Consider the following 25,043-nt stretch of genomic DNA (forward strand, 5'->3'; position numbering starts at 1 on the left):
GTTTCCTGTCCTTTCTGTCCTCTAAAACGCCTTTATGGCGTGAAGTGTTGCATGAATATGGATGTTTATCTCATGAAAGGGGACAGCATTGTGGCACAGCGGTTAAGGCACTGCCGGCATCCCCTGCAGTGCTAGCAGCTCAGCTTCGGATCCACGGGTCTGCTAATACCTGGAAAAGCAGCGCTGGGTTCTGCTCGCTCCTGGGAGACCTGGATGCAGCTCCTGGCTTAGGCCCTGCAGCCTTCTGAGCAAGAGCTGGAAGAGCCGTTTCTTTGTCCCTCCCTCTTCCTCTACAGCTAGCTTTTCCTTTCAAATAACATACAAATACAAAGGAAATACAACTGCTGCTTGTGAGAGGTCAGGAGCACTCTATGGTGGAAGAAAAACATGTATTGTGCCACTTAACAAATTTATCTTTTTCAAAAACAAAACCCACAATCTTTAAAGTCATACTTTAAAAAATGGTCATGTTTTTAGAATACCTTAGAATGAACAGTGTGTCTCAGGAGCAACGCCAAACAGTGACTGAAAGAGCCTGAAGCGCTGTGATCAAATGCAGTTATCTACCAAAAAAATCCCTTTTTCTCCCAATCTGCAAATCTAGCATACTGTAGGTAATTTCTGTGTGTGATCCTCCCAACAACTTTATCCTTTCTTCCAAGTTATAATATTTATACAACTAAAGAGTATTTTGCACAGCCAGTGATCTTTCCAACCAAGGTATTTTCAAAAGCATCCATTAATTGTTGGTTTCAATTATGTATCAGCATAGTGAGATACTGTCAAATGTTTTTTTGCTTTATTTATTTTTTTAATAATAATGATAATGATCTAGAGGCAGGTACCAAATTTGATTTGTATTCTAGTATAGTTTAAATATGGCTATTTAGAATCTATAAATTAAAGTGGAGTCATGACCTAAAGTTTGAAGAATAATGGTAACTTCAAAATTGGCAGCAAAATGGAGAGGGTGTTGGGCAACGAGTTAAGTCCTTGCTTGTTGGTAGTGGTCCCCTGGCCCCTTCTGGCTTGCAATCCAGCTTCCTGTTAATACCCCTGGGAAACAAACAGCCCCAGCTGCAGGCCCCATTTCCTAGGTCACATTTAGACGGTCTTCTGGCTCCTGGCTTGGACCTGGTCAGCCCCAGACACTGCAGGCGTTTGGGCAGTGAATCAGTAGATTCTCTACCACTTTCAAACAAATCTTAAAACTTGTGCTGAAGATGGGAAAGCAAAACTTATTTGAAGTTTGTTAGAATTTTTACTTCACTTTTGGCCTGGAAGCCAAAAGTAAATGGTATTAGAGTACCTGCTGACTGACTATGTAGTAGTGTCTTCACAGTTAGCCACTGACAGCAGGAGACTTTAAGATGACCTCTGTTGTGCTGACATATTTACAGCTGCAGATTGCTAGGTGACGTACTACTAAGACGTACACAGAGTTGAACAGATAACATAAAAACTGGGCCGGCCAGTAGTTCCTCCCTCCCCGCCCCCTCTCTTCCCTTCCTTTTTTCCTGGTTCTCCCCATCCTCCTCCATCTAGTCCCCTTCCCCTGCCCTGGCAGCCCCGATCCTGCCACCACGGCAGGGGACATTTCCCTTCTGAATAAGAAAAAAAAACACATAATAACAAAAACTTTATGTACACCGGTTCATGTTTATTTGTCCAGTGATATTATTTACAGTTGAATATAAATTAAAGGCCTGCTTGCACACCAAAACCAGGTCCTTTGGGTGGTTCAGTCAAAGAAGTGAGACCCCCAGCTGGCTCACAAGAGAAGCGTCCACTCCTGAAAATAAAAGGAAATAATGCTAAATTAAATAGTATGATTAACACTTAGGAATTTCTAGTTGCAAAAATAACTATTATTTCACAATAACCCAGTTAAGTATTTCCCTCCCTTCTCCCAGGAATTAGCATGGGTTATTTACTTCATTCAAGTATTTCAAATGTTCCAAGATTTTATCTCAAATATGTATCAAAACTTACCATAATTATGAAATATATAAATAGTACTAAGAAGTAGTTCCTACTGATTGAGCACGATACAAACACGAGCTCCTCTAATCCTGACAACAGTGCCACGCTGACGTTGGCTTTACTGACACAGAAACTAGGGCTTGGGGGACTGTAAGCCCAAAGATCAGACCCAAGAACTGCGACAAAAATAGCATAATCCCACATAATACTTTAAAAAAACAAACTGTGTTTAAGAATCTAAGGTATAACATTTAGGTTTTTTATACCTGGATTTCATTTAGATTGATATACTGTCAAGATGACACACATACTTGCACACTGCATTTAGAAATGATTTCCCTGAGATATACGAACAATTGCAAGGATGTCCCTTAGAAGCAATTTTTGAAAAAAGCTTTCAGCCACAGTGGCCAACGTAGCCCACACAAAGAGAAAAGCGATGCTGAAGGAGTAACCTGTGAAGACAGTGCAGGGGCAGCTGCAGTCACTCCCCACCCGGACCCTCCCCTGCACTGCTCATCTCAGCTGCCTCTCACGTCTGCGCGGCACCTGCTACCTAACTGTGGTCCTGCCCGCGTTCCTGCCTTGGCTAGTTTACCTTGTTCCCATAACAGCTTTAGGTAAAGGACTTATTTTACATTTTCAACCCCTGCTGGCTTTTTCCTTCCTAGCTGTCATGGATCCTGTAAGCCTGTTCTTTGGCACTAAGAATTAATTTTTTGGTGAGGGGATAATGAAATGATACTATATGACTAACATTTCAAGCTATCACAGGACATGATACTAGGAATTAAGTAATGTACCAAATAATGCTTACAAAATCAGAAATTAGTTCTATGTTTGTATGATAGGTGTTCTTGATCACCATAAAAACCAATTTACCTTGGAAGATCTTTCCTCACCCTTCCTAGGATCTCCGCATCAGATTTCCTCTGCCTTTAGTAGAACAGGATGTGACTGAAGTGGCTCATTTGAAGTCTCAGGAAATCTGAGCATTCAGTATCTTAAAGCTTCATCAGTGTGGCTATGAATATTTTTAAATTAATAAGGTTCTTAATATTGATGCCTCATTACAAACATAAAAGATCAATAAATAAATTTATAAAAATATCTTTTAAAAGATTTTGTTTTTATTGGAAAGGCAGATATACAGAGAGGAAGAGAGATAGAGAGGAAGCTCCTCCATCCAATGGAGGATCCTCCCCAAGCGGCCTCAATGCCTAGAGCTGAGCCGATCTGAAGCCAGGAACTTCTTCCAGGTCTCCCACATGGATGCAGGGTTCCAAGGCTTTGGACCATCCTCGACTGCTTTCCAAGCCACAAGCAGGGAGCTGGATGGGAAGTGGAGCTGCCGGGATTAGAACCGACGCCCATGTGGGATCCTGGTGCATTCAAGGCTAGGACTTTAACCACTATGCTATCATGCCGGGCCCAAAATAAATATTTTTATAACAATAAAAAAATACAATTTTTGAGCTGTTCAGTTCTTTGAGAGTTGACAGAAGATGCACATTATTTTTAGTTCAAATTTAGAGAAACCTCTTAAAGAAGCCTTGTTTGAAATAATTTTAATAATGAGCTGGTTCAACTTTCTAAATGCTTGTTCCATAAAATTAAGGGCCCAAGACATACTTTTGAGAAAAGGGGGGCTCCAGTGATGTGTTATGTCTGGTTGCAACCTTTATCCTTTCCTCCACCATTCATATTAAAGTACTTTTATGAAACCTATACTTTGATTTCTTCTACTAATCAAGTAACTTCTCTCGGCACTCCCACTGCATCCGTAGACGGGACTTGGAACACTCAAGCAGCAATGATGTGGCTCTCCTAACGTCCTGCTTTTCTGATAGCCTTACAGTTTAAACTAGGTTTTTCACTTAAGGAAAAAAACGTTTATTCATTAAAATGTTAAAAATAAATGTAGTTCAGCAATTAGAAAAAAAAAAAAAAGATTTATTATCTGAAAAGCAATTCCATCTGCTGGCTCACTCCCCAAATGACTGCAACAGCCAGGGCTGAACCAGGCCAAAGAGAAGCCTCAGCCAGGCTTCCTGGTGGGCGGCAGGGGTCCCAGCCCTAGGGCCGTCCATTGTTGCATTTCCAGGCACACTAGCAGGGAGCACACTGCACCACAGCACCAGCCCTAACCATTCCACACTGTATGCATTTGCACCATTTAAACTCAAATGGATTTTGTAAACTTTGGCTTTTATAAATGGTTATGGCTTAAGGAAAATTAAGACATAATTAGTCTACTGAAAGTCTACATTATTGTAAAAGTATTGCTGACATACATCCACCACTATTAGAAAAAATAGAGTCAACTATCAACTGTTCTGGAATTGTACTCCAGTTATATATTTCTATCAAATATTACCTGCACTCCACAGAATTCTGTCAAACTTAAGATACCTTTATAATCTAAACATGAAACCTTAAAATTATATTTAGTGTTGGTTATAAACTAATTTATATTGAAAAATAATTTAAAGTTTTTCATTTTTTAAATTGGTAAGAAAATCTCAGTAAATAATTACTGTCAAATTAAGAGTATTATCAGTTTAATTTTTTTAGCAGTCTCTTATCAAAAATGAAAAACAAAAAAGCATTTTTGAACCACACAGACTTCAGTCTTTATTGACTAGTAAATACCTCTGTATTTTATAGTATTTTATCTTAAGAGGTAGTAAACAGAAAGTAAAACTAGGTTCAGACTTTGATAATTCTCAGATATTCGGCTGCAATTCAGAACAATGTCAACATCACGTAGGGCCTCCAGCAATAGCTTTCTATTAGAGACCTCAACGCCGATTACTTCTCTGCACGCCTCTCCCCTTCTACTACTTCTCCTTGATGCTTCACTGACGCCTCTTATTTTCTTGTAAGGCCTTAACCTAAAGTTTCCTTCTAGCTATTCAAGTCATGGCTCATTTAGGAGGCCTCTCCTGACTAAATTTATTCCCAATCACTCTTTTCCCTAACTCTTCCATTTTTCTTCACAGCCATTTCTTATTCAGATAATGCAGAAATTTCTCTCTCACTAAAGCATAAGCAAATTCTGTTTCGTTCACATTGTTACACAACCTAAAAAGTACCTGGCACACAGCAGGCACTCAAGAATGTAGAATAAATTACAATCTGCAGTGGGAAAGGCAGCAGACCAATTATCTATTGTATGGATCAACACTGAGAAGTGCCATCAGAGTGTTCTAGGAGGGAAGAGGTTCTAGACAAAAAAATTATGATTACAGAATTATAAACAAGCCATTAAATAAGATGTACAGGGTGGGGCTGGAAGTTAAAGAACCTAAGTGGATTTCCAAGGAAATTTACATTTGAGATATTAAAAAAAGGTATCCCAAAGTTGAAAGACATAAGAATAACATAGCCTAATTTAAAACATGAGAGTCCTAAAAAAGGAACTGAAACTTGTGGAAAATACCATGAAATATGGACTTTCAGGATAGGAGATATCTACATCTGAACAGGAATAGGACTGCTGGTTAATACTGAAAACAAATGCTATCATAAAGGGGAATAATTTTTTCACAATAGAAATGTTTGACCTAAAAGAAAACAAGTATACCCGTCAGTCAGGAACTAGGGAGAGAATGCCAAATCTCTCCAAGCAAATTTATAGGCTCATACTACTTAAAACAAGATTTTCTCTCAGGAAAACAAACAAAAACTGTTAGTCAATAAAAGCCAGGTAGCATTTACTAAACTTACTCTGAATTGACCTCATTTTCTCATCAGTCGGCCAGAACACTGAGTGAATATTTTTAGAGAGCCAACTACAGATAACTCACATCCTCTGACTTGATCATTCACTTTCAGGGAACTCAAAATAATTAGAAAAACAAAATTTTAAAACAAATAGTAAATATTATCTTTGCTAGTTTAAAACATCAGAATACTGTATGACTATTTAAAACCACAAACAGACCAGTTTGTTTCCTGTCTGTTTCCTATTAACGTCTCTCAGCACATTTATGAAATAAATAGGAAAAATACCGAGAGGTTTTAATTCTATAAAACTATCAAAGTATCTGCTTGTAGTAAGTAAAGCATTCTGAGTAACAGTTAAGTTACACATAAAATAGGAGTTATTTAGTACTAAATTTTCAAGTCCATTACTGAAAGTGAAGCAATGAATATATAACTATAGGATAATAGCAACCTAAATAAACAGAGGATAAATTGGAAAACATCCAAGTATTCTAATTGAATGGCAGTGGTATTGTAATATTAACACATCTGAAGTTAAGAGTTGATAAGATACAAGTATAATGTTGGAAACAAAACACACAGCTCTACAATGCTCTGCCCTGCTCAGGACATTTCCAAACACCATGATTAGTTTTATCACTAGCCCCTGAAGCAGGCACTGTGACACACACTAAGCCTTTGCCTGCATCCCACAGGGGCAGCGAGTCCAGGATGCTACACTTTTGAACCACCTCCTTGCTATTACGCCTGGGAAAGCAGCAAAAGATGGCCTAAGTGAACCCAAAGAAACTCCAGGAGCCTGGCTTCATACAGCCCCACTCCAGCCGCTGCAGCCATTTGGGGAGTAAGCCAGCAGACAGAAGATCTCTGTCTCTTCCTCTCTCCGTAAATCTGCCTTTCAAATAAAAAGAAAGAAATCTTTAAAAAAAAAATCACTACCTCTTTAGAAAACTCATAGATGAGGGAGACCAATATTGTGTTGAAGAGGAAAACAATGAACTGTATACAGTCAATCTAAGAAAAAGACAAGAGAAACCAGGTAACTAAGTAACTGAAGAGCTGTCATATTAGAAAAGGTGTTGACAAAAGGCAGAAATGCTCCTCCAGAAAAAATTACAGGGAGACAGATTTTGGACAATAAATCTCTTTATAGTGAAACTTCCTTCCCCATAAATATTCAGGAAGGTATTAGATGATATATCTAACACAATTTTAGAGGAAAAAAAAAATCTTGCTCTAGATGATAGACTGATTTAAACTGTGTTCAAAGCTTCTGCCCCATCTGTGAACTCAGGATATGAAAATTTTAAAAAGTCTACAAGGTTTAGGCGAAGCCATTAGAAATTCTGAAAGCATACCTTGGCCCAGGTTTTGGCATTTTGCCAGCCTTCAGCTCATCAATAATTTCCTCAATATCCTTCGGTGTCAGGTCCTCCTACAGAAAACACATCACAATCATTGCATTGACATTACTCCCTACTGCTAAAATCTCTGTAAATCTGTAACTCCAGTGAGTTTACTGCCTGTCTCAGCTTACACAGCTTAGTGGGTGTGTAATTCCTACCTACTTTCACAGCTATATCTGAAGGGGAAATAGAGTGATGCCTTGAGTTAAACGTGTTTGAGTCCTGGCTTCACCACTTTACCACCTGGCAATACTAGATACTCACTCTTCCCAAAGTTGTTATTTATATTTCAACTTACTTCAGGGTGTTTCTGAGAATTAAAGAGAGAAAATACAAAGAAACACAGTCAAGGCAAATGCTCAATAGATGCTCTAATCCCTGAAGAAGCATTGAGACACAAACAGTATTTAGCACCAGTAGTTGTTACAACTTAAAGGTAGCAGCCTAATATATTCCTGAATGCAGCGCCTTAGACCCCTCAGCCATCCTGACATCTGGTCATATATTTCTATGTTAAATAATTATCTACTACCAACTGAGATTCTCCATCTCTTGAACAAATGTGTCTGCAGGCCACAATGTTTTAAATATAAGTGATAATTGTTTAGTCCCTATTTAAATAGAAAAATAAATATCCTGAAGACAAACAAAACCCACAGTGAAACCCAGGGAGGCAAGTAAAATATCAAGTTTCAAGGTTATAAAGTCTAGACAAGAAAATTATGTAATAATTATATTTGGGGATGAAAGGAAAGCTATACAAATGATGACTATACCTCAAATAAATGTGGCATGTTACCTCCTAGTGATTCCTATAAGCAGAAATACTTTTATTATTTATATCTAAATTATTAAATTCCTATACTATTTAAGTGTTCAAAACTTGTCACTATCATATGGAGTTAAATGCAAAAATTAAAGATATTAACTTTTATAAAGACTACAGGTATTTATTTATGCTAACAATTTCTTCTTACAGAATAAATAAGAAGCCAAAACCTAAAGGAGATGAAATTAACTATTTTAAATATGACATCATACTACTTTAATGTACATGAAACGAGCACTCACGTAGTAGTTGTCATTTATTTGAACCATAGGTGCATTTACACAGGCCCCTAGACATTCCACCTCGATAAGAGTGAACATTTTGTCAGGTGTAGTTTCTCCAACCTTTATTCCTACAAACAGAAATAATCACTGTAAGAACCAGGGTGTATTTTAATAGAAATCTGGTTTTGGGGGGACCCTTGTATTATTGAGGTGCTTAAGAGCATCAAATTTCTTAAATAAATAAACAGATAAGCCCTTTATATAATCACACCAAACATCCAAGAGTTTCTGAAGTTGACTTGTTCTTTTAGAAAGAATCAGATTTCAGGGAACTCTCTCTAGCATTTGTTGTCCATAACCCTTCATCAGACTTCACTGCATTCATTTTGATGGTGGCAATTAAATTACTACAATCACAGTTAAACTATCAGATTGCAGAAACTCAGAAAACTTCTAATGTCAAATATTACTGAGGATGTAAGGAAAATGGGTGCACAACACTTGAGGGAAGCCATTTGGGAAAGATATGATTAAGTCTTTTTTTTTTAAGATTTTTTTTTTCCATTGGAAAGGCAGATGTACAGAGAGAAGGAGAGACAGAAAGCAAAATCTTCCATCCAATGATTCATTCCCCAAGTGGCCGCAACAGCCAGTGCTGTGCCAATCCAAAGCTAGGAGCCAAGAGCTTCCTTCTGGGTCTCCCATGTGGGTGCAGGGTCCTAAGGCTTTGGGCCAGTCTGAACTGCTTTGCCAGGTCACAAGCAGGGAGCTGGACAGGAAGTGGAGCTGCTGGGATTAGAACTGGCACCTATATGGGATCCTGGCGCGTATAAGGCGAGGACCTTAACCATTATGCTATGGCGCTAGGCCTGATATAATTCTTACCCAACAACTCCACCTCTTATAAACTCCATTATACAGAGACAGGATCAAATGTGTGCACATGAAAGTCATCTCAGATGATAATTTGTGATCGAAAAACATACACATATAGTGTGAAAGATAGCCATAATGAAGTATAAGAATCAGAGATGTAACATTTATATACTTAATAATGAAATCATAAAACCTGGAACTAATATAACAGAACGTATCTGAATTTATACTTTTAAGGTAAGGATCCCAAGCTGACTCAGACTTCTGTTTTGTATACTTTAGTACTGCACAACAATCTTTACATCATGCAAGTACTTTATGTTCAATACCAAACAAAACAAAAAACAAACAAAATATTTACATTTACTGACAAATATAAACATTGTTTTGTATGGAAAGGCCTATTTCGTAAGTGCTACTAAAATAACAAATGTACCTCAAAGCATCTTAACTATGCTTTATCTTATATGTTGATGGTCTCCTGGGAAGAACACACATGGACAATATAATTTCTTAATATATCACATGCTAACACACAATAAATGAGACAGTTCTCTAAGCAACAAAAAAAGTAAAACTCCAAGAAACTTTTCAAACTCACTTAATGACTAATTAAGAAAGGGTAAAACTCAGCTTTGAGGCTGAGAACTAAAGCAAACAGTCAAGGTAGGCAAACACAGTAAAACAAAAATGTACTGGGATGGGTAAGGACAGCACCAGGTGAGCTGTCAAATTTGGGTAAATATGGATAGAAACAGTCCAACCAGAAAAAAAAAATGTTTTCCAGTAAAGGCTTACAAATACAGGGGCTGGCATGGTGGCAAATCAAGTAAAGCCAACACCTGCGATGCCAGCACAGGGACCAGTTCAAGTCTCAGCTGCTTCACTTCAGTTCAACTCCCTGCCCAGGTCCTCGAACCCCTGCATCTATGGCAGGGCAACTGGAGGAAATTTGTGGCCATTCGCTTCGGCCTGGCACAGCCACAGCTGATGCAGCCATTTGGGGATTCAACCAGTGGAAGGAAGATCTGCTTCTCCCTTTCTAATTCTTCCTTTCAAATAAATAAATCTTAAGAACAACTTTCTAACATTTCCTTTCAAATAAAAAAATCTTAACAATAACAACATAAAGTTGCAAACACGTATAACATGTCCCATACCAAGTTTTTTCTGGATGGCCTCCAGTATGCTGTCAGAGTTTCGGAGCATGCAAGGAGTAGTAGTGCAGACTTGAATGTGATATTTTCCAACTGGTTTTCGATTATACATTGTATAAAAAGTTGCTACTTCATATACTCTCATTGGAGGTACATCTAGAACTTCTGCAACCTAAAATATTTGGAAAGTTTAAAATTAGATAATTAAAATGTTTACTAATTGGGATTTAAGTATGTCAACACTGCCTCAAACATTTCTAACTCATAATTGCAAGACATACAGAAGCCTTCCATTTCTGCACACACCTTGCACTTCAGCCACACAGAACATGATGGTCTTCCTGTTTTCTGCAAAAGGCTATTCCTTGTCTTTAAATCTCTATGTCTTTTACTATTAGTAAGGGTTACTTTGACTAGTTCAATCACATTTTTAAAGTATCTGGCAAAAATTTCATGGCCAAATTTCAATTAAAAATTACTTTTTTAAAACTTTCATCAACTTTTTAAAAATCCCTGATGTTACTGATGTGTATAGTCCAAGCACATGATGTAGCAAAAGAAAAACATTGAGAAATCAAAGTTTATTACTGTGCCATATTTACTTACCTACCTATAAACTCATTTTATATCTCTACATTCTTATGTATAGATATACATCACACACATAAACCTCTCTCCAAAATAACCCAAAATTCTATTTCCCATTACGCAACAGTAACTGACCTGCTAGACAGACACTTCTTCACCCTTCTGAGGACTGAGGGGATTCTTGTTTTAGCATACCTTTCTCAGTAAAGGCAAATTTGTTATAAAAAATAAGAATTTTAACTTTCACTAGCGTTTGTCATTGTACAGTCTATAATGACTACAATGTGGTTACAATTTTTTTAGGTCATGTAGTCATCATTACACTTTCACCTTTAAGATGTTCTGGAGCCAGTGCAGTGGCACAGCACGCTAATCCTCCACCTGAGACGCTGGCAGCCCATTTAGCTGTCGGTTGTGTCCCAGCTGCTTCACTTTTGATCCAGTTCTGTGCTTATGGCCTGGGTAAGCAATGGAGGGTGGTCCAAGGGTCCTTGGGCCCTTGCTCCCCTGTGGCAGACCTGGAAGAAGCACCTGGCTTCAAACTTCAGGTTGGCCCAGCTCTAGCTGCTGCAGCCATTTGGGGAGTGAACCAGCAGGTAGAAAATCTCAATCTCTCTTTCCCCTTCAAATAAATCTTAATAAACCTGTTTCTTAAAAACTACATGTGTCCACGTTTTGACAAAACAAAACAGCTCATTAAATGACATTTCAAGTGCAAAATTTGTTGAAGTTTCTCATTTCAGGAATTCTGAGAAATGTATTCTCAAAAGCTATATAATCAGGGCTCATTTGTGAAAGATAAAGCAGCTACAGTATCTCATTTGGTGGCTTTAAAGAGCATACATGTAAAACACATAAACTGAAGTGAGGGTCTTTGCTATCTAATTTTAAAGAACTCTCTTTCCACATCTCCAAATTCTGCTACATACAATCCTCACATCTGGATTTAGGTTTGCTGTATGGTGAGAATTTGGGGGGAGGTTTAGAGAGTGGGGAGAACACTAGCATTGAAAGTCACTAATATAAAGTGGAAAAATGTTTATTATATTCTCTACATCCTATTTCTTACCTCTGCTCCACACACTCAACTCAAATACGATAGAACATGTTCTCTCATTATTTACAGGTTCTCACATTAATAATGATGCTTTGATAAGCTTGTCCTCAGTAAGACTCCAACTGGCTAGCCACTAGCCATTAGTAAGATACAAATTTTTTGAAGGAAAAAAAAAAACTATAAATAGTAAAATATGCCTAATCATATTTTACCACATCAGCTGGTAAAAAAATTTTAAGTTAAAAAAATTTTTAATTGAAAAGCACAGGCACAGCACAGTAGCCTAGTAGCTAAAGTCCTCGCCTTGAATGCACTGGGATCCAGGATCCTGTATGGGCGCTGGTTCTAATCCCAGTGACCCCACTTCCCATCCAGCTCCCTGCTTGTGGCCTGGGAAAGCTGTTGAGGACAGCTGAAAGCCTTGGGACCCTGCACCCGCATGGGAGACCCGGAATAGGCTCCTGGCTCCGGATTGGTGTAACTCCGACCGTTGCGGCTGCTTGGGGAGTGATTCAATGGATGGAATATCTTGCTTTCTGTCTCTCCTCTTCTCCTTATATGACTTTCCCATAAAAATAAATCTTTAAAAAATAATAAATAAGTCTTTCTAAAATGGGGGGGGGGGGTAAAGAGGTGTGTATGTGGCCTATCAGTTACGACTTTCAGTGGCTTCTTCCTACTCTGGAGTGCCCGGGTTTGATTCCTAATTCCTGCTACGGCAGAGCTGGGAAGCAGCAGGTCAGGTTGGATCCCTGCCATCCCTGAGAGAGATCGGGATCGAATCCCAAGTCCTGGCTCTGGTCTGACCCAATTCTAACACATCTGGCAAGTGAACCAGTGGATGGAATTTCTGTTTGTTGTTGTGCCGCTCAAATAAGTTAACAATACACCAGTGCAGGTAATTACTGAAGAAATAGGTGACTCATCACATTAACAACCGCTTGCCTAGAACCTCACTAAACCTGCTTTATCACATTTCACACAGTGAAAATAGGTCTAAATGTCCACAACGTGTTAATAACAATATATGAAATCTGCATTTTGGATTTCATTCAATGAAGGAAATTCCAGTTCTCCTAGAAAACTGATGGTGTAGCCTAATCATTACTGCCAAGTGAAGTTTAGAAAGTAAAAACTAAATGTAGCAGAATCTGTGAGAGGCAGGTAGAAAGTGCACTGAACCGGAAATGAATTCAGTCTTAGCTGTATCATTTAGAAATCATACTGTAATAATTAGCTTAAAACCTTCACTGCTGACAAGATTAAGTACAGAGAAAGATCAAGTGTCTTAGTGTAAGTCAGACTTTCCGTTATGCTTCCATTACATAACATAGCTTAGTAGTTGTAATTCTCATAAGAAACAAATGTGATTTGCACTGAGCACTTTGTAATTGACCCATTATAGTATACTATCACACAAATGTAGTTATGATATTGGTAAGACGTGAATAAAGTTGAAGTTTCAATAACGCCTGTAAACTATATTTAAAAATCTTTAAAATATGTGTATATTGTAAATATTCACTGTGAAATATTTTCAATATTAAGTGTAAAAATGAGTCACTTGCACCGTACCATCTCTGTAGGCTATTGGTTCCAAAGTGACACACCAAGTGGAATAAACACCACAATAGTAGAGTGTTAAAGTGTAACCAAAGCAGCAAAATATTAAAAAGATTACCACTAGCTTTATTCCAGTCATTCTTTCATAATATGTCCACACTAAATTACATTCATTTGGGATCTTTTTTAGGATCACTTTCCTCAGAAAGAAAAATCAAAATTCTCTTTCACTGTGCCTAATTCCCGACAAGAATAATAAACTCTACTTGGTGGTGTACATGAAGGAAACCAACAAAAATCAAACACATAACCAAGGAAACTTACATTAAGAGCCCTAAAATTCTAAATTCTAGAGTTAATAATTATTACAGTAGCTTCTACAGAAGAAAAGTCATCATACACTATCTCTCCTTTTTTTGAACTAACACAAAAATGAACAGAGTACCTTGTTCATTGCAGAGATAGGCAACCACCCATTCTGCCTCTGGGCGAGATCCAGGACCGGGAGCACAGCTGCTGCTTTATGCCCTTCTGGGTAGTTTTTGACAATTGCCTCTATCCTCTGGAGAAAAGAAAAAACACTCACTGTATCAGGAAAATAAGCATTTTGTAAAAGTAATTGTTATTGTACTCATACCTTATAGTTTTCTGGTGTGAAATCAAATGGAGTATCTGGGTTATTCTCAGGAGTGTTTCTGTGCTAAACAAACAAACAAACAAAATCAAAAGTGTGCAATCACACCGCACATAACTATGACTGATATATATAGGACTAACAGTTTTAACTTTTCCACTTTAATTCCAACATGGTATCAGTCTCTTTCCCTCAAAAAAGAAAGACTAAACACAGGTTTGATGAGTATGACTACCAAGGAAAGCTTAGCAGTATTCACAATCTTAGAAACAAGCCCCCTTTAAGAGTTGGAAATAGCTTTGGGAACTTCTAGTACAGTTATTGAAACACTGCCAATCATTGGAAGGCTATTTTAGACCCCAAACATTTGAGTGTGAACATATGTACCATTTTTGCAAGGTTGGTAAGAGGCCATCAGACTGTCAAAGGGATCTCAGATCCAAAAAAGTTAAAGATCCACCACATTAGAGACATGTGAAAATATTCTCTCTTCCCCACAAATTTTCCATAAACAGAAACTGGGCAACAGCAAACTGTATTCCTTTTTGGAAGAGCAGAGCAGGCCATATTCAAAAATGGACTAAAACTGGCACATCAACAGGAAATCATGTGAGTCACACCGAGAGTAACACATCAATTAATGCTTTTGTATGTGTGACTATAGAACTGAGCCCCTTGGTATGTTAACTCTGAGAGTTCTGCTTTTTAAAGGACATAAGTGAAAAGAGAAATTCAGACAATGATTTTAAGTACTGTTATTTGCTTAATTTGACATAATTTTAGGCAAAGATGATAAAACACAAAGTAGGAAAAACCACATACATTATATCCCTAACTCTAAATCTTCAAACAGTACACCACTTTGCCTGTAAACAACTCTATGAAACTGCACCAGTTCAGAAAAAGAGTTTATTAGGGCTGACTGGCTTTGTGGCACAGCACGTTATAACAATGCTGTTTCCGATATGGGATCGGCATCCCATACAGAAGTGCCAGTTCCAGTTCTGGCTGCTGTACTTCTAATCCAGCTTTCAGGCTAATGTGCCTAGGAAAACAGCAGGAGGCCTGTGAACCCCTGGCTGCATCTTGGCCAGGCCCCACTGGCTGTTTCAGTCATCTGGTAGGAAGTGAACCAGCTGATCCAAGATCTTTATCTGTTTCTCCTTTTCCCTTCTTCTGCCTTCCAACTAATCTTTGAAAAACAGGGGAGGGAGGTTGGGGAGGATGGAATGACTGTTATCCTTTCTGAATTGTGCAACTAAGCGGAGGAATTTAGACTTCTAGCCTTAGCAAAATTCCGGAAAACCAAAACCATAAAAGCCAACTGCTGATTTATTTACTACATTACCAAAATCCATGAGCATCACAGAATCCTCAGTGAATCAGGGTTACTGATTTTTTTTTTAATGACTCAAATGTACATTTTAATCAAAAAGAGATTTAACATAAAAACACCCAAAGTGTGATAAGAATCAGGTCAGGATGCGCAGTACTGTTTACCAAAGAATAATATAAACCGTTATTCCCAGTTTCGCTGGTGGCAATTTAAACTAGGATGCTCAGCGGGGACCACATTTTTTGAAATGTCGGGAATTCAATGAGCTGCATGTAAAGTCCCACATGACCAGCATATTTCAAACTCCAGTACTTAGGATATTTTAGGTTATCACAATGGATTTATCCAAGTTTTTTTATTCTGCATAAATCTAAGCAACCACTTACCACAAATAAGGCCCCTCCAGCTCCATTTTGCACAGCTGTCTTATGCAAATTCCTTATATGTTTTCCCTAAAATTTAAAATGTAAGAAAGTGTAGTAAATAACAAGCTTTAAGAATATTTTCACAGAAAATATTCTTTAAGATTCATAGTGTAAAAATAATCAAGTTATAGATGCAGAAGATCTTCAGAAATGCAGCATACCACCCTGCCCCTGGCCCATCTCTAATTCAGGAGAATAAGGTTTTATCAGCTCGCCCAAGGTCACACAGAACTCAAGACCCACAGTCCGGTAGACCCACAGTCGCCACCCTGACCTGCGGCATGCTGCGCCCTGCCTAACTGCCGGCCTGCGCTGGGAGAACATGTCTTTCACTTTTGAGTCAACTTGTTGCCAGTTTTAACTGAGATCTTTGTAAACATGTTTTCATTCTGTACAAATGAGTCATACACTCTGCAGTAGTGATTCAACAGTATCTTCCTTTTCAATCCCTTACTAAATTAAGTTCAGGAACTTCAGCTGTATAACCCGTTTCAGAAAACTCTTTAAGAGGCTTATGCAGATTGACAACGCTCAACTGCTTTGGGAGGGAACCTGATCATTCTTGCCGCATTCTAGTTCTTTCTGTCCTTTATTTAGCTCTTTCTCTCCAATCCTGAGAATTCAACCACTGCTCTGAAATCCTGAAGTTGGAGTTGCAAGTGGAGACAGCATAACACTGGATTGAACCAAACAAGGAAGTGACAAAGAATTGGGCAATTCAGATATCAAAGTAAAAAGAATAACATGATAATCATATTCAGCTTTTCCCTATTTCACTTAAAATAATTCATTTACATAGAATATCTGCTCTAATTAAAAATGAAAGACCCTAGTACTGACTTGAGACACAGCCAAGAAAACACGGGGGGTACAAACACAGCCAGCTTTAACCAGGTTGGCTTTCTTACAATTTTGGGAGATACACAAACACTACGTTATTTTTTTTTAAGATTTATTTATTTTTATTGCAAAATCAGATTGGATAGAGAAGGAGACACAGAGAAGAAGATCTTTCGTCCAATGACGACCAAAGCTGATCCGAAGTCAGTAGGCAGGAGCCTGGAGCCTCTTCTGGATCTCCCACACGGGTGCAGAGTCCCAAGGCTTTGGGCCGTCCTCGATTGCTTTCCCAGGGTACAAGCAGGGAGCTGTATGGGAAGCAGGACCACTGGGAAATGAACCTGGACCCATACGGGATCCCAGCACATTCAAGGCAAGGACTTCTGCTGCTAGGCTACCGCACCGAGCCCAACATTCTTTATTCTGTATTAAATATGTAAGTTCTTTTGATATAATGAGTATAACATTTATATCCAATGAAATATTTAAAGTTATTAGATTTTCATTTAATTTCTGGTTCAGTATCAAATCTGCTAACATAAGGTTATGCCCATGTCACTAATTTGCTTGCCCAGAATTTGAACTGAGATAAACATAATATCAGAGCTGTAATTTCCAAATAATATCCTAAAAACAGTATCAGCATAAAGCATTAAAAAATTAACTGGAGGCTGGCATAATCACTGCCTGCAGTGCCAGCCTCCATCGCTTAGGGCTGCCAGTCTGAATCCTGGCCGGCCACAGCCTCCTACTATGGCCTCGGGAAAGGGGAGAATGGTTCCAGTCCTAGGGCCCTGAAGCCTGGGGAGACCTGGAAGAAGCTCCTGGCCTCTGATCAGGTCAGGGTGGCCACTGTGGTCATTTGGGGAGTGAACCAACAGATGCAGGATTGCACTCAAGCCTGCTTGCTCTCTGCCATCTGCCTCTCAAATAAAAATGAATAAATCAAAAAGAAAAAAAATCAACTGAAACTAAAATTTAAAGCCAGTCATTGCCATCACTTTAGTTGAGAGAATTTGAGTAGCATTAGCCAGTGACTGAACTGCATTCTAACAGGAAGATTTCTCCGGAAAGGAAGGAAAGATTAAGCGGCTGGAAATCGCTCCTCCTTTCTGTTCCAGGCTCAGGGTTTACACCCGAGTTTGTTTCTCCATAAATCCTTACCCACTATTACTTCTAATTCTATGCTGATGATTCTTATAATCTTATAAACATTTAATGACAAAAGGTTAACAACTTGAAGAACTCATGAATGCATAAAAATCAATGAGAAAAACTTTCATGAATGACAACTTTACAGAATTCATTTTGAATAATTGATTAAACTTATAACAAATGTCCTAATAATTAAGCACATGCAATTTAAAATAGCATAAAAGTTATTTTAAAGTATAAAGTTAGCTAATACTTGTATTTTCAGTACATTCCATTTTGTTGAGCACATGGAGAAACAATCATGCAGGATTTCCCAATGGGGGGAAATCTGCAAACCGCTGGGAAAGTAAATTAGCATGTGTATAAAGTTTCCATCTTTTAACCTAATGATTCTAAGCCATGTTATTTCTATCATGTTTACGATAGAAAAAACACAGGCAACACAACAGCCCAAAAGAGAAGTTTTTAAGAAAATATCAAAAATTCCCAAATTGGAGTATTATACAGCTAACAAAAAAATATGTCACAATAAAGATATAAAACAGTATTTATGCCATAATCCTAACTGAAAAAGATTAAAGCTATGGGTCCAGCGGGATAGCGTATTTGCTAAAGTCCTTGACTTGCATGCACTGGGTTCTCCTGTGGTCGCCGGTTCATATCCCAGCTGCTCCACTTCCCATCCAGCTCCCTGCTTGTGGCCTAGGAAAGCAGTCGAGGACAGTCCAAAGCTTTGGGACCCTGCACCTGCATGGGAGACCCACAGGAAGCTCCTGGCTCCTGGCTCCTGGCTTCAGATCAGCTCAGCTCTGGCCACGGCAGTTAATTGGAGTGAAATAACTGCATTTTGAGAATTAATTTTTTTTTTTTTTACTCTGTTGACTTCAACAAAGAATCATCTTCCAACAGATTACGGAGGGTTTCTTACATTTCCATGTAATCTTTATCCATATCTACACAAAACTGAATTCTTCTAATGAAACTGTGTTGAAACACACCATCTATTTCCTTCTGCTCACTGACATCGACATGTGACTTTCAGGGGGAATCAAGATGGCAGAATAGGGTAAGGACACATTTAAACAGACGGAAAAACATTTAATCAGGATGAAACAGAGAGGGCACATTCCAGGAAACAGAAGGACAGAACAACAGCAGAGGGGTTCCTGGAGCCTGACAGACACAGGAAAGCAGCAGACACAATGGTGTGGTGTTGCAGTGACTGATACTCCAGCGGCATTCAGCAAACGACAATCTGAACTCCACCAGCAACCAGGTGGGAAGGGACTGTCACTGGGAGCTTGGGAGGTGAACCCAGACAAAGAACTGTCCGTCCTGCTGGTCTGTTTGATTTGACCAGGAGCAGAGACAGAGCAGCAGATCCAGACAGGCAGTGGGAGAACAGGATGGATTTCACAGCCCAGTCAGTCCCCTAGAGCTGAATTGGGCGCCATTTTGCGTAAGGAGGCAAAGGCAAGGGAAAGGACTGAGCATGTGTTGAGTTGGGAGAGAACTCATTTCTGACTCAGGGAACTGCATTGACATGGCATTCTACAGGTTCCACCCAAGACAGGTCCGGGTAGCCCTCAGATCTGATGGCCAGCAGATCAAGAACTCTAGTAATGGTACATCAGGCACCATTTTGTACAGTGTGGCAAGAGCTTTAGGACTGCAGGGAAAACAGTGAATTGCGAATGTGCTGAGCTAGCAAGAACTCACTGAGTTCCGTGGATTGCAAAATGTCCTGCAGGAAAATAATACTGATTGTAGCATTGTACTGGTCAAAATAGGTCCATGTGGCACCCAGACCTAATGTCCAACAGGTTCCAGCGCCACCAACAACCTAGCTATATAGGACATTTGGTGTCTCCCTAATCCTGGGAACTGCTCCAACTGAAAATGGGAGAAAGGTTGTACAGACAACAGTGCAGGCTCAGCACGGTATCACAGGAGGTGGAGAGTGGTGAGCCAGGAGTTGGAGCTACAGAGTTCTTGGTGGAAATCTGTAATAACCCAGTCCTGGACCTCGCTGGAAGGAGTGGCACAATTGGCCGCAAGCAAAGAGCAGTGTACCAACTGCTATAAATAAAACCGAACTGTAGACCTGTGGGTGACACTTAGAAACCTGCCCCAAAGAGAAGACTCTGCTAACCACAAGTACAATGACCAAGAGCAAAAGAAGAGACAAAGGCACAATGAATATTACCGAAAACTCCCCTGCAAAGAAGCAAAACCCTATGCCAACCTCAGAGTTAACTGAGGAAGACATCGAGAAAATGGGGGACACAGAATTCATAAAACTCATTTTAAAGCTTCTGATTAACAATGAGAAGCACATACAAGAGTTCAAAGAATTTAAGGGATATTTTACACAAGCAATAGCAGCAATAAAGCAAATCAAGGTTGATATATCAGAAATTAAGAACACAGTAGAGCAAATGAAAAGTACAGTGGAGAGTCTCCAAAATAGAATGAAGGAGGCAGAAGAAAGAATCTCAAAATCAGAACATATTTCCTGTCACGAGGGGGAAGCAAACAAAAAGCTGGAAGCAGAGCTGGATCAGGCCAAAAAACATATTCAAGAATTGAAAGGCACTATTAAGAGGCCTAATATAAGAGTTATGGGAGTCCCAGAAGGTGCAGAAAGAGAAACTGGTTTTACAAATATATTTAATGAAGTAATGAAGGAACATTTCCCTAATCTAGAGAAAGAATTGGGAAACAATATCCAGGAGAGGCACAGAACTCCCAACAGGCTTGATCAAAAGTGATCTTCACCAAGGAACATGATCATAAAGCTCTCTTCAATTGAACACAAGGAAAAGATCCTGAAATGTGCACGTGAAAAAAAATCAACTGACATATAAAGCAATGACAATTAAACTCACAGGAGATCTCTCACAAGAAACTACAGGCCAGAAGAGAATGGAGTGACATATTCCAGATTCTAAAAGAAAAAAAATTGTCAGCCTAGAATAACATATCCAGCAAAGCTTTCTTTGAAAATGAAATAATTCTTTCACAATAAAGTTAAAAGAATTTGCCTCTTCCAAACCTGCCCTACAAATGCTACTTCACGATGTTCTCTTGACAGAGAAGAGGAATAGCACCCACCAAAACCAAAGGCAAATGGGAAGAACATCCCAGTAAAATAACAGAAGACTAAATCAATGAACAACCCATTCCTAAAATGACAGGACCAAAGTACCACCCATACATATTAACCCTGAATGTAAATGGCTTAAGCTCAATCAAATGTCATTGATTAGTAGACTGGATTAAAAAACAAACCCCATCTATTTGTTGTCTAGAAGAGACACACTTCACCAACAAAAATCAACAGAAAATGTATCGCATGTGTTTTGACGTTTTCTGTTAGTTTCATCTCTTCAAAACACTTTCTTCTGATTAAATTCTTCAATGACTTATAGATCATACAGTAGCATCATTTTCTGCAAGAAGGTTCTTGATTTTCATTTCTTCAGCTACACATTAGTCATTTAGTAGCATGTTATTTAACTTCATGGGTGTTGTTAATTTCTTTTTTCTCCCTGATGTTGATTTTGTTTTGTGGCTTTTCATTTAAGGGGATATATAATAGCTGTGTAATGGAGACTGCCATATCTAGTAACATGTTATTTAACTTCATGGCATTGTAAATTTCTATTTTTCTTTCTATTGTTGATTTTGTATTATGACTTTTCATTTGAGGGGATGTACAGTAGCTGTGAAATGGAGACTAACATCCAGATGTGAGGATGCAGTGTAGTATGCATTTCTACTTCCAGACAAAGATGGATTTATAATAAAACTGTTTACTATCTCTTGACAACAGGATGCTGGACTCTCTGCCATTGTCCATGCCCACAATGATGGACTGTGTATGAAGAACTATACTTAGTAATGGTATAGAGAAACTAGAGGGAGGGGAATTGGGGCTGGGATAAGGGAAATACTAGGAGCCTATGGAACTGTATCATAAAATGATAAAAATAAAATAATAATAAAAAGAAATATCAGAAAAGAAAAAAACATGTAACTTCCTTTTTTACTAAAGTGAAGAAAGAGGAAATGTTAATATTGATAGAAAGTTTTCTGTGGATCTTGATTTTTGCACATCTGCAAGCAGGGAAGAGTTTCATTCTGTTAAGAGAGTATCTCTCCTTGCACACGGGGTTCTCCAAAACTCAGGGTGCCTCAGCTGTGACGAACAAATTTACCTGGGCTGCCCACGTCACTTCTGTAGAATTTAAATGCTAATGGAAACCCACATAAACAGGAGCTCAATTTGCTTACTGTGCCAGCTTAATTATACAGTCCTTTGTCTCACCAGGAGTGTTCTGCCAGCATGCATGAAGCTGCAGCAACTTAACTTGCAAATAAGGTAAAATCTCAACACTTCACATGACTAACCAGTCCATAAAAATCTAGAAAAATTCCCGTTTCATTTCCTACTGCTTTTTCTGTCAAAATAACTCTGCATATACAGATACATAAAAGGAACTAGTTATAGTGGCTATTTCTAAAGGGGGAGGGGTCTATCAAGAATCCAGAGAGAAAATTCATAGGTAACATGTACCATTATATCAGGTGTTTTCAGTTAGTACAACTCTCTGTATGCCTCCCTTGCACTGTAATATATCATATTCCACATTTAATGTAACATGTACATAAGTTCCAAAAAATTCATGAAAAATTGAATTAAAAATAAATTTAGGGCCTGGCACCATAGCCTAGTGGCTAAAGTCCCCACCTTGCATGCACCAGGATACCATTTGGGTCCCCACCTTGCACGTACCAGGATACCTTGCATGCACCAGGATACCATCCCAGCTGCTCCACTTCCCATCCAGCTCCCTGCTTGTGGCCTGGGAAAGCAGTCGAGGTCAGCCCAAAGCCTTGGAACCCTGTACCCACGTTGGAGACCCCGAAGAAGCTCCTGGCTCCTGGCTTTGAATCAGCTCAGCTCTGGTTATTGTGGCCACTTGGGGAGTGGACCAGCAGATGGCAGATCTTTCTGTTTCTCCTTCTCTCTGTAAATCTGACTTTCCAATAAAAATAAATAAATCTTTAAAAAACAATAAATTTAGAAACAGACATTTAGCCTAGCACAACACCCAACTCTGGCCTCTGACTCCAGCCTTCTGTCTATAGAAATCCTGGGAGGCACTGGGTCACAACGACCATTGTGAAAGACCTTGATTGTGTTTCCAGTTCCCAGCTGAGGCCCAGTCCCTGGCCACTGAGCATCTGGGGAGTGGAGTAATGGATAAGAGCTCTATTTCTGACTTTCAAAAGAATGAATCTATTTTTGTGCAAAAAAATTTTTCAAAGACCCCTAATGTGCATGGATTTCTATTTTTTGCACAAAATAAACTTTCATCTTTTAATTCCATTTTCCATACACTTTTTTTTTTTAATTGGAAAGGCGGATATACAGAGAGGAGAGATAGAGAGGAAGATCTTCCGTCCGATGATTCACTCCCCAAGTGAGCACAAGGGCCAATGCTATGCCGGTCCAAAGCCAGGAGCCTCTTCCGGGTCTCCCACATGGGTGCAGGGTCCCAAAGCTTTGGGCTGTCCTCCACTGCTTTCCCAGGCCACAAGCAGGGAGCTGGATGGGAAGTGGGGCCGTTGGGATTAGAACCGGCGCCCATATGGGATCCCAGACATTCAAGGTGAGGACCTTAACCACTGAGGCATTGAGCCGGGCCCCCATACACTTTTTGAAGTATATCTTTGTTTGGCATCTGAATTTTCTTTGCTGCATATAAAAAATTAGTAGTTTTTAGTCTTCCTTATCTTACCATTACAATTATTTCAAATATGACTTTTTTAAGATTAATTTTTATTGGAAAGGTAGAAACATAGAGAAGAGGAAAGACAGAAAGATTTTCTGTCTGCAATGGACAAAGCTGCACCGATCTGAAGACAGGAGTCTAGAACCTCCTCTGGATCTCCCATGCAGGTACATGATCCCAAGGCTTTGGGTCGTCCTCGACTACTTCCCCAGGCCACAAGCAGGGAGCTGGATGGGAAGTGGGGCTGCCGGGATTAGAACCAGCATCCATATGGGATATCAGCATGTGCAAGGCAAGGACTTTAGCCACTAGGCTACCACACTGGGCCTTCAGATATGATTTCATATCTGCATTACTGTAACAATCTTCTCAATGACCCCTTCTCAATCCATACCATCAAGTTTAATGTCACCAACCTTACTTTATAAATAACATCCATTTGATGATGATTGTGGAGAAAAATGACAAACACAAAATATGTTCTATAACAGGAAGGTCAATTTCATTGCTTTTAGAAAGCATATTTTCTACATTCTAATACCTCTAAAATGGAATATATCACTGGTATCTAATAATCCATAAACATCCTACGTATGGAGAAGCAATATAGCTAAAGTGGGTATAAAGAGTCCTCATTTTAAAAATCAAAACCATTACAGTATACTCTTCATAGGATTGTTGAGAGGATTCCAAGGTTTCAGGGCTGGGTGCTGTGGGAGAGCACGGAAGCCACCTCTGGCTGATCCAGCTCTCAGCTAATAAGCACCCTGGAAGGCAGCACCTGCTCACCCAGGTCCTTGGCACTCACGTTACACCTGAACTCCGGCTTTGGCCTGCTTCAGCCCAGCAGCTGGGAACGCTTGGAGGAATGATGAAATGGCAAATGGAAAAGACTCTGTATGTGTGTCTCCCTCACTTTGCCTTTCAAATAAAATTAAAACTTTAAAAAGGTTTTCAGTACAGTATTTAATACACTATCCTTGTGTCGCCTATCAGCCACTACTATTAACAGCCATTATTGTAAGTACAATCTACCAGGCACTACTGTTTTGCACATTACTTATGTTTACAACTTTCTGTCAAAGTGGGTAATATTTCCAGCAAACAGACTTACACAAAGTTATAAGGATATGCCAGACTAGCGTTGTGGCAAAGTGGGAATGGCTTCCACCTGTGACACCAGAATATACATCCTGCCTGCTCTACTTCTGATCCAACTCCTTGATAATGGCCCGGGAAAAGCAGCCGAGACTGACCCAAGTGCGTGGGCCCTGCCGCCCATGTAGGAGACCAGAGAAAGCTGCTCCTCTGCCGGCGGCCGGGCTCTGCCTGCACGGGGTTCTGCCTGCACGGGGCTCTGCCTGCGGCCGGGCTCTGCCTGCACGGGGCTCTGCCCGCAGCCGGGCTCTGCCTGCACGGGGCTCTGCCTGCATGGGGCTC

General features: G+C 39.4%; 1 protein-coding gene across 2 annotated transcripts in view; it reads right to left on the minus strand.

Moving 5' to 3' along the window:
• Window positions 1-1,639: 1,639 nt before the first annotated feature.
• Window positions 1,640-25,043, minus strand: part of NDUFV2 (NADH:ubiquinone oxidoreductase core subunit V2) — a 35,909-nt gene continuing 12,505 nt past the window's right edge. Inside the window, exons 1-8 of one of the 2 annotated variants that reach the window (XM_040970601.1) lie at window positions 16,082-16,105; window positions 15,769-15,834; window positions 14,050-14,112; window positions 13,858-13,974; window positions 10,208-10,376; window positions 8,190-8,299; window positions 7,071-7,147; window positions 1,640-1,792 (exon numbers count right to left, since the gene is read on the minus strand). In XM_040970601.1, coding sequence (XP_040826535.1) covers window positions 1,699-1,792; window positions 7,071-7,147; window positions 8,190-8,299; window positions 10,208-10,376; window positions 13,858-13,974; window positions 14,050-14,112; window positions 15,769-15,834; window positions 16,082-16,090 — 705 coding nt within the window. In that variant the 5' untranslated portion in view covers window positions 16,091-16,105 and the 3' untranslated portion in view covers window positions 1,640-1,698. Of the gene's footprint in view, window positions 1,793-7,070; window positions 7,148-8,189; window positions 8,300-10,207; window positions 10,377-13,857; window positions 13,975-14,049; window positions 14,113-15,768; window positions 15,835-16,081; window positions 16,106-25,043 lie in introns of those variants that run through there. The other variant, XM_040970600.1, reaches the window with a different exon arrangement.

The sequence above is a fragment of the Ochotona curzoniae genome, unplaced genomic scaffold (assembly GCF_017591425.1).
Source record: "Ochotona curzoniae isolate NIBS_2020 unplaced genomic scaffold, NIBS_Ocur_1.0 scaffold_4812, whole genome shotgun sequence".
NCBI classification, from domain to species: domain Eukaryota; kingdom Metazoa; phylum Chordata; class Mammalia; order Lagomorpha; family Ochotonidae; genus Ochotona; species Ochotona curzoniae.